The sequence below is a fragment of the Mesoplodon densirostris genome, chromosome 1 (genome assembly GCF_025265405.1).
Source record: "Mesoplodon densirostris isolate mMesDen1 chromosome 1, mMesDen1 primary haplotype, whole genome shotgun sequence".
Lineage (NCBI taxonomy): Eukaryota > Metazoa > Chordata > Mammalia > Artiodactyla > Ziphiidae > Mesoplodon > Mesoplodon densirostris.
Window position 1 is genome coordinate 31,817,302 of NC_082661.1, and position 10,561 is coordinate 31,827,862.

General features: G+C 43.7%; 1 protein-coding gene across 2 annotated transcripts; it reads left to right on the forward strand.

Annotated features, from left to right (window-relative positions):
• Window positions 1-109: 109 nt before the first annotated feature.
• On the forward strand, window positions 110-6,495 carry EXOSC1 (exosome component 1). 2 transcript variants are annotated; one of them, XM_060101425.1, is made up of 8 exons: window positions 110-155; window positions 263-378; window positions 2,526-2,600; window positions 4,069-4,157; window positions 4,940-4,973; window positions 5,475-5,525; window positions 5,655-5,739; window positions 6,075-6,495. In XM_060101425.1, the coding sequence occupies exons 1-8, from the start codon at window positions 125-127 to the stop codon at window positions 6,179-6,181; spliced, it is 588 nt and encodes a 195-aa protein (XP_059957408.1). In that variant the 5' UTR covers window positions 110-124; the 3' UTR covers window positions 6,182-6,495. The 2 variants fall into 2 exon arrangements, with proteins under 2 accessions (XP_059957408.1, XP_059957415.1); XM_060101432.1 differs by lacking the exons at window positions 110-155; window positions 263-378 and having other exon boundaries at window positions 4,940-4,980.
• Window positions 6,496-10,561: the final 4,066 nt, after the last annotated feature.

Sequence of the window (10,561 nt, forward strand, 5' to 3'; positions counted from 1 at the left end):
GGGCTCCCTGTGATCACGTGATAAAGCTCACCAATTGGCACGTTTCTTACTGCGGAACTGCACCTGGATGTTGGCCAATGAGAGATCGGCTTCATTTTCCTCCGGACTTAGGACAGGGGCAGTCATGGCGCCACCCGTGAGGTACTGCATCCCCGGTAAGTCAGCGGTGCCCAGAGCGAATCCTGGGCAGGGACGGAGGCAGGAAGGCCCGACGACCAACAGCTTCAGCGGACCGGTGGCTGATGCAACGTTTTTTCCGCAGGCGAACGTCTGTGTAACTTGGAAGAGGGCAGCCCGGGCAGCGGCACCTACACCCGGCATGGCTACATCTTTTCGTCGCTTGCTGGCTGCCTGATAAAGAGCAGCGAGAACGGCGCGGTAAAGGGGGCGGCTTCCCCTCTTCTCCGTCTCTACCTTTCTCTTAGGCTGCCTTTGATTTCGCAGTTCTTAGGCAGGGGACTTGCGGGCGCGTCTTCAGTGCCTCGTTCAGTAGAAGAAGTTGGTCTCTTAAGCTTTAACAGCTCTGGTCCCCGCTGCCGGGCACTTAGCCATAACAGAACAGTTTTGTTGGTCCGGCTTGGTTGTGTTGCTGACACTCGGGGAAGCAAGTGGGGGAAGAGTGGAGGCGAGCTTAGCCCTGCAGTGAGCTGAATCCTGTCCGAATGTCGCCTACCTCTCCGGCTTTATCTCGCTCCGCTACCCGAGCCTCACTCTCTGCTGTCTAGTACTGCTGGCTTCTTTCAGTGTCGCCAGTGCGCCACAGAGCCTTTGGACACACGCCGACTGGAACACGCTCCTCTCTTCCTTAGCCTATTCAATTCCTACCTACCCTTCAGATAGCCTCACTAGTATCACTTTCTCAGAGAGACTGTCCTAGACACCACTAGTCGAAAAAAGCTTTGTTTTTGTTTGTTTTGTTGAACACTCACAAAGAGCTGTATTCTTCCCTTTCTAAGCACTTAGCTCAGCATGTAATTAAACACTCAGTTATATCAATAAGTTCCCCATTAGACCCTTCTCCCGTAGACTCCATGAAAGCAGGCCTCACTCCCATAACCTCCAAGCCTAGCACAAGATAAATGCTCAGTAGATGTTTGTTGAATGCATGAGTAATATTATTCTCCTGGTTCCAGAGGCTGATCCACGATTAGCTCAGGATCAGATAAGCAGTTTGTTTTTTGTTTTGTTTTGTTTTGCGGTACGCGGGCCTCTCACTGTTATGGCCTCTCCCGTCGCGGAGCACAGGCTCCGGACGTGCAGGTTTAGTGGCCATGGCTCACGGGCCCAGCCACTCCGCGGCATGTGGGATCTTCCCGGACCAGAGCACGAACCCGTGTCCCCTTCATCGGCAGGCGGACTCCCAAGCACTGCGCCACCAGGGAAGCCCAGATAAGCAGTTTTTGAAGGAGCAGCTTAAAGACAGGGAGCGTAGTAGAAAGAGGATTCAGAGTTAGAACACTTAAGTATTGACTAAACCTTGATTCTGCTTTAGATAAGAAACTTAAACCCTCTGGTTTTAGGTTCTTCCTCATCTATAAAATGAGAGACTTTTTATTTGATAAATTTGGGAATTTCCTTAGGATTTGAAAGTTTGTTCATTTCATAGCTATACATATAGCTAGCTATGGAGCATTTTCATGTGCCAGGCACAGTGCTGACCTCTAGGGATGTCGTAATGAGCCAAATACACATGGTCCCTTATCAGGGGGCACAAACACAAACTGTAAGCAAATATATGCTCAAATGAATGTATGCTTACAAATGTGATTCCTGCTCTGAAAGAATATTACGGGATACCATGAGAACATGTAATAGGCAAACCCACCCTAGTCAGAAGTGACATTTAACCTGAATCTTTATCCTGAATATTTATATTTATCCTGAATAAAGGAAAACTAAGAGTTGAGTGGGTGAGCATAAAGAACAGGTTGAATAGAGATCCTGAGATGGGAAGAAATTTAGTGAATTCGTGAAACTGAAAAAAGGCCAGGAAAGCTGAGGCATAGTGAACAAGGGAGAGATTAATAAAAAATGAGGCTCAAAAATATCTTGCCTACTTCAATAGCCAGTACCATGCTCAAGAGGAAACTCTGTTAAGTATTCCCTTAAAATAGAAGTAAACAAGTATGGCCACTATTATATAACATTTATTTGGAAATTCTAGCCTGTCCAATAAAATGACAAACAGAAAGAAAGGTATAACTTTGGAGGAAAGAGTCACATTATCCATGATTACAGGCAATATAGTTGTATGCCAGAAAACTCTAAGAAAATCACCAGAAAGCTTAGAACTCATCTGAAATGGTTAGATTATGTCTTCTAGCAGCTTTCTTCCTGTGGACCCTTGGCCATCCTATAGCCTAAAATTTCTAAGGCTTTCTGCTCTGGGCTGCAAATGAAGCTGTGGTCCACCTGCCCTTGTGACCTCAACTGTGGCCCAAGGCATTCCTATATTATTGTCAAGCCACAGACACTTTTACCCAAGACTTAGTGAGGATATTCATGTTTTATTGTTCTCTTTGTAGCTTCCTGTCATATCTGTGATGAGAGAAACAGAGTCCCAATTACTGCCAGATGTGGGAGCTATTGTAACCTGTAAGGTAAGTTGGTCCTAACCTCCCTGCTTAGGATACTGTCCAATGCTGAAATAATGATCATTGTAGAGCTGCACTGTTCAATATGGTAACCAGTAGCCACATATGGCCATTTAAATTTAAATAAATTAAAATTAAACAAAATTTAAAATTTATTTTCTCAGTTCCACTAGGTACATTTCAAGTGCTCAATAGCCACAGGTGGTTGGTGGCTGCCATATTGGTCAACACAGAATATTTCTGTCATCACAGTTTTACTGGACTATGCTGGTCTAGAGATTTCTAGGATAATGATCAATGAGGTCAAGTTCAAGCTTGCATAGTTCTTTCACAGAGCTGATTCCCTGAGTTTGTAATTTTTTACTTTTGTCTGAGAGACGGGGCACCACAGGGTGATAAGGAAGCCCCCTTTTTTTTTTTTAATATTTATTTATTTGGTTGTACCGGGTCTTAGTTGCAGTAGGTGGGCTCCTTAGTTGCAGCATGTGGACTCCTTAGTTGCAGCTCGAGGACTCCTTTAGTTGTGGCTCACCAGCTCCTTAGTTGTGGCAGGCGGGCTCTTTAGTTGCAGCATGCGGGCTTCTTAGTTGTGGCATGCAAACTCTTAGTTGCGGCATGCATGTGGGATCTAGTTCCCCAACCAGGGATTGAATGCGGGCCTCCTGCACTGGGAGCACAGAGTCTCAACCACGGCGCCACCAGGGAAGTCCCAGAAGGCCCATTTTTGAACATCTGAAGCAAAACTCTTTCTGCAGAGAAACAAAAGATTTGATAAAGTCTTTGAGGGGAAGTACAGATTAATGCAGTACTGGTCAGTAAGTATAATATATCAGTACTCCCTGCCCATCCCCACTCTCTGCCAGTTAAATTAACTTGCAGCTCTTAGTTTTTCTCTATAAATTTCTCCAGCAGAAAATCTATGTGGGGATTCCCTGGCGATCCAGTGGTTCGGACTCTGAGCTTTCACTGCTGAGGGCGTGGGTTCAATCCCCGGTCAGGTAGCTAAGATCCCGCAAGCTGCGAAGCGTGGCCAAATTTAAAAAAAAACAGAAAGGGAGAGAGAATGTATGTGTTATTTTGAAAATAACTGGAGAGGCAGTGATCTAAATATTATGCAGCAGCTGAAATGGAGACTTAAATTCTGTTCACACTACAGGGCTCATAGTAAGATCTGTTAAAGGTCTAGCTAGATTTGCTGTACACTATAAATACCCTTGAGTGTTTATGTTAGACTTGTATATTTTTCAAAATCTATTCCATATTATTTGATTTCCACAGTAACTCTATTAAGTGGCCAGAGTGGCTCTTATTCCACTTTACGAGTATGACTTATACAGGGATAAGTAGGAGTTAACTTGTCTTAAATTCTATACTTAGTAGGGTTGCTTGGACCAAAATCCTAGTTTATTCCTGCCTCCTTCAGCTGCCAACGACTAATTCTCACTCTAATGCTGCTCTTTTCTCTATTGCACAGGTCTCTAGCATCAATTCACGCTTTGCCAAAGTACACATCCTATATGTGGGGTCCACGCCACTTAAGAACTCTTTTCGAGGAACTATCCGGTAAGAAGTATTTTTGTCTTCATATTTGCCTCAGCACCTGGAATGAGATTAGGATAGAATGGGAGCCTGGATTTTTTAGGAACAATTACATTCTCTATTCCTGCCCATTTCTCTCTTCTTTTGTGCTTTGATTCTCCCCAGGTAGTAGCCAAAGAAAACGTTAAAACATGTGAGTTAGGACAAAAGGAAAATATTAATGAGATAGGGCTTTAAATAAAACAAAAAGAGTTGAGCTAAGCTGGAGATTAGCATTGTAGGGATGATTCATATCAAACAAAATAGAAAGCATTTTAGGAAGTACCTTTCTTTCTTGAATTTAATATCAGTTAAACCCAAGGACTGTAAAACAATAAAAAGGGTAGTGGGTGAAATGGTAAATTTTTTTCCTATGGGTTCTTGAGAAGGGACAAACAATTCTCGTGAGCTAGATAATTTAACGTCTGAGGCTCTTTCCACCCTCAGGATTCTGTGCTCTGTGGTGCTTCTCTTCAAGCTCTCCTAAGGCAGTGAAGTTCCTTATCCTTCCCTGCTAAATCTGATCCACTTTCCTCTAGTGGGAGGTATTGATACTGCTGCTCTGTGTGATCCAAGAATGGGAAATGTGGTTTTCTCCTCCAGGAGAGGACTAGGGATACATCTTCACCCTGCTCCTCTGGGTGGCAGCTGGGTCCCCATTAGGACTTGTTCTCTCTGCTATTGTAGCTCTTTGTCTGCCAGGAGTCTGCAGGATAATTCTTTCTCACAGATAATTAACCTTTCTGTTAATTCTTTTTTCTTTATAGCAAGGAAGACGTCCGAGCTACTGAAAAAGACAAGGTTGTTGGTTGGTTCTTTTTTTTTCATGGCTTTAGGAATCTCAATCCTTTTAAATTATTCCAGTGAATTTGAAAGGTCTGTGGAAATGTGGAGTCCAAGGAATTTTAAGGTGTTCCCTTCTGGAAGGTGTGGAATTCACTTCACTGTACCTTTCCTCTTCATCTCATTTTTGTTCACTTTGTTGACCAGAGAGGGGCTAGTTTACTCTTTGCCTTGGAAGCCATGTATTTATTCATTGCTGTTTCCTCAGACTTACTCTGGAGCCTTTCAGAGCAACTATAGTACTTTTGTCCAAGTCAGATTCCTGATTAGGTTACTGAGTTCAAAATCTTTCATTTATGTGATGATGCCACAGAAACAATAAAAGTTGTTGATGGACTTGAGTAGTGATGACTTCTACCCTCTGAGATTAGAAGTAGACTGGTTCTGCCAGGGGTGTTAATAGTTTCCTGTAGACCTGATTCGGAGCTTTCACTTAACACTCCTGTTCTTTCTTTACAGGTTGAAATTTATAAGAGTTTCCGCCCAGGGGACATTGTCTTGGCCAAAGTGGTATCCTTTATTCCCCTCAGACTTGTGGTCCTTTGTCAAAAGAAGAAATGGAAATGGAGAAACCATTCAAGTGGCTATGGGAGGGATGGCTTATAACTCTGTTTTCCTTTACCAATGTGATGTGACTAGATCTCCCTAGGTGACGCGCAGTCCAACTACCTCCTAACCACTGCCGAAAATGAGCTGGGAGTGGTGGTGGCCCACAGTGAATCGGGTGAGTTTGTCCATGCTTCCACATGCTTACCTTTACCTGGGAGCTAGGGTTTGGGATTAGTCCATTGTTTCCCCTCATTTCCCGTGTTTTTTAATTATCTAAAAAGCAATGCTAGTGTAGATACTTACTACTGAGGTTAGAATGAGTCTCCTTATATAATCTAAGGAAAAGAGGCACTCACTCCATACATCAGTGGGATAAACAAGGTTTTTTTCTGTATGAGGTGAGGTTCACTAGGCAGCTTGGTGACACTTCAGTTCATACCCAGCTGAAAAGAGAAGGGTCTCAAGCAAATATTTGGGGTCCCATCTCCAACTCCACCTTTTCCCTTCCAGGTGTCCAGATGGTTCCCATCAGCTGGTGTGAGATGCAGTGCCCTAAGACCCACACTAAAGAATTCCGGAAAGTGGCCCGAGTACAGCCTGAATTCTTACAGACCTAAGAAGCCACACTTTACCCCATGCATGGGAGTAAGCTCTTTCCAAGAGTACATGTGTGAAAGTGACATCAGGATGCCGTTGTCTTCATTCAGGCACCTGGGGCTGGCCAGCAGCCACCTCTAGAAAAATCTTACTCTGTAGGCAGAACATTTTTCCTGTGAATCATTCAGTGGATTTCATTCTCTTGAGTGATAAATTTCTCTTATGGAGGCACCAGCAAACCAACTGTATGATGGTGGAAATAGCCTGCTCTTTCTGACACTCTTATAAATATGTATTTTTTGCTGTGACAAAGAAAACATTTTTATGAAAAGAATTTTATGGTTTCTGTTATATTGAGTAGGGAAAAGAATCTAAACAGTGTCATGACATTTAGAGCAGGGTCTTTCCTGGTGGCACCGATTAACAGACATGTGTTATGTGCATTCTTGCTCTAGACAACGCCTAATTGCCCATCTTCTTTGTATATTCTGTTGTACATACTTTTGCTTATTGAGTGCTTGCTATGTGTCAGGCGCTAGGTTAAGTACTTTATATGCATTCCCTCATTTAGAGAGATTATGGTTTAGTGAAAATTATGGGGCACATGTGGTGATTCAGGTAGCATGTGAGTAATTCTGAAAGTAATTCGGTAAACAAAGTATTACTGATACAGTAGGTACTCCAGGAAATGTTAAATCCGAATTGAAAAGAGGTGCAGAACACTATCCTGTGAATTGGCCAGGAAAGGATTTGTAACATGAAGTGAGAGGAATTAAAGAACTAAGATAAATGAGGTGAAGATATTCAGAGCAGAGAGAGAAGCCCAAGCAAAGTGCAGAATCAGGAATGTACTCACAAGCTTGAGGACAAGCAAAGGATGAGGGTTAAGCATGGGGAGGTTGCAGAGAGAATGAAAGGAGAGATGAATTATGTCACTTCTTGAGATGTTATTAGGGAGCCCATGTCTTCTCTGTGAAGTGAGAATGGTTGGGGTAAGCTTTGGAGTCATCCCACTTGGGTTTGTGTCCTCTCATTGCCTTAAGCCAGGTTATATGTTGCTTTTTTTTTTTTTTTTTTGTGGTACGTGGGCCTCTCACTGTTGTGGCCTCTCCCGTTGCGGAGCACAGGCTCCGGACGCGCAGGCTCAGCGGCCATGGCTCACGGGCCCAGCCGCTCCACGGCATGTGGGATCTTCCCGGACTGGGGCACGAACCCGTGTCCCCTGCATTGGCAGGCAGACTCTCAACCACTGTGCCACCAGGGAAGCCCTGTTTTTTTTTTAATTGAAATTTTTATTGACATAATTGTAAGTAATTGCAGTTTTAAGAAATAGCACAGAGATCCCTTATGCACTTTTCCCAGTTTCCGCCAGTGGTGACATTTTGCAAAATAATATGCTGTACTATAACAATCAGGATGTTGAACTGATACTTGAGCAAATTATTTTTATTTCTTTAAGTCTGTTTCCTCATCTGGAATAGTATGACCTCATAGGATTATTATAAGGAAATGTATAAAAGTGGTTAGTACAAGCCAATATTACTGTTATATATTGTTGTTATTATATAACTGATTGCCTTCTATCAGGTATCTACTAAATGCCAGGACTTAATGCTAGATACTTCAGTGTAGTTTGTATTGATATAATCAATCTCCTATTGATAGATATTTTTAAACTTTTTTTCTTTTACAGACAATGCTGCAGAGAAAATCCCTATACCATATATCTTTGTGCATGCCTATGATTCTTTTGCAAAACAGATTCCTAGCAGTGTAATGCTGAGTAAAAGAATATGCACATTTAAACTTTTGGTTAGATTTTCCCTTACTGCCTTGCAGAAAGGTGCTACCAATTGATTTTCTCAACAGTGTTAGCCATTCAGTTATCTCTGAACTTCACAGTGACCTGGAAAAGTAGCAATTATTTCCACGTTACAGATAAGTAAACTAAGGCTTAGAAAAATTAATAAATCTCACAGACATCAAGAGGCAGAACAGTGTTCAAACTCAGATCTGTTTTACTGTAAAGCCTGGACCCTTCCTTCTATACCATGGTGCCTCATTTTTCCAAGTATTGAACAGAAACCTCAGGCATGCAATTAGAGGCTCTCCAAACTGACATTGGTTAATTAATTATAAGTGCTTGTTGGACATCATTCATTCATTATATAAATGTATTTGAGCAACTCCTCTGCCCACCACTGCTCCAGGAACTAGGGAGTAAAGCAGTGAACGTGATAGAATCCTTTCCTTATGGAGCTTACATTCTAGTCGGGGGGACCATTGGTGGGAGGGGAGACAAATGAAAGTAAACAAATACGGAAATGTTATAATTTCAAACAGTAATTTTAAAAAGTGTCATAAAGAAGAACATTTGAAACAACTGGGTAATGGCCTTCTGATTTGCTGCGAACCAGGTTAGATTTTCTCACCCTTAACCATGCAATATTGTATTACATGTTAGTTGTGTGCCTGTCTCCCCTACTTACCTTAGCTTTTAGGGCAGCATGCTATCTATCGTCGAATCTCCAGTACCTGGTACTGTGATTAACACGTAGCAAATGCTGAATAAAAATTTTTTGAGTGTACTCATAGCTGACTGAATAGCTATGCCCAAACAATGATTGATATGTAGTAATGGTGATATTTGCTAATCTAGAGACAGGGAGAATATACTTTCTGTGCCTTGGAAAAGTGGTTCTCAGCCTGGGTTAGGTGAACTTCAAAATTGCCTGTAAGTGGTAAAGGGGTAGCAGGGGGAGTGCAGAGGGAAAAAAGACTGCAGGTGCCCTGGCTCTGCTCACAAATCTCATGGTTGAACCTGTGAGTGTTTAGGGTTTGTTCAGCTCCACAGGTGATTCTGATGTGCTACCCTGGCTAAGAAACACTGTCTTGGAGGGATAGTCGTTGTTGGCCTCCTAGCCATAATGGTAAATGAGGCTGGCTTTCTGTTATTTTCCTGCCCATGAGGCAGGAGTTCTAGCCAGGAGTCTAAGTTGCAAGGAATGGAGACTGCTGTAAACTCAAGTGATGTCGGGACATAGCGTAGTAGTAATCAAAGCTGATCCAACCTGATTTGGGTGAAGAGCACTTGATCAAGCAAAATCACCAACTTCTGGTCTAAGATTCAGTACAAGCTAAGTAAACTCACATCCCACCAGGCTACTGGAGACTTAAGTTACTAAAGGTCTTCCTAGGATTAATGTGTAGATCAAATAAAAAACTAAACTTGAAAAGCAAGAGGCTTAAAAGTACTTAAATTTTAGAATAAGAATCTTGATTTAGTTGCAGTAACATTCATCTGGGTTCCAGTACTTAGCAGTGTACCTTCTGGCAAGTTTCTGTTATCGTTTTCAGCATGTTTCCTCTTCTGTAAACTGGGGATACCAGCCCTTTCAGAGGTTGTCAAGATTGGAGATTATGTAGGTAACCCAGTGGCTAGCATAGAGGTACTTCATAAGAGCTTTATAGATGGTGTTACTTGCTCCTACTAGAAGAAAGGCATTATGGGCTTTCTCACGTTCCAGTGATCTTTTAAAAGGCCTTAGAGGGCCTCCCTGGTGGCGCAAGTGGTTAAGAGTCCGCCTGCCGATGCAGGGGATACGGGTTCGTGCCCCGGTCTGGGAGGATCCCATATGCCGCGGAGCGGCTGGGCCCGTGAGCCATGGCCGCTGGGCCTGCGCATCCGGAGCCTGTGCTCCGCAACGGGAGAGGCCACAACAGTGAGAGGCCCACATACCGCAAAAAGAAAAAAAAAAAAAAAGGCCTTAGAGAAAAGGTAAATGTGAGCAGTGCCCCTTCCCTATTACGTATATAATTAGTCGGCCCTCCCTATTCACGGATGTGAAACCTGTGAATATGGAGGGCCAACTGTACTACCCAGGATTTTTCTGTTTGTTTTTGCGGTACGTGGGCCTCTCACTGTTGTGGCCTCTCCCGTTGTGGAGCACAGGCTCCGGACGCGCAGGCTCAGCAGCCATGGCTTACGGGCCCAGCCGCTCCGCGGCATGTGGGATCCTCCCGGACCGGAGCACAAACCCGCGTCCCCTGCATCGGCAGGCGGACTCTCAACCACTGCGCCACCAGGGAAGCCCTACTATTCAGTTTTATATAAGGCACTTTAGCTTCTGTTAATTTTGGTATCCACAGGAATCCTGGAACCAGTCCCCCACTGCAGATACCAAGGGATGACTGTATATCCCTTTTCTCCTGCATGTGTAACTTTTGAGGATGTTAATTAGTTGACCGACAGGGTTAAAACTTTAGGGGCTGGGCTTCCCTGGTGGCGCAGTGGTTAAGAGCCCGCCTGCCGATGCAGGGGACATGGGTTCGTGCCCCGGTCTGGGAAGATCCCACATGCCGCAGAGCGGCTGGGCCTCCGCGTCTGGAGCCTGTGCTCC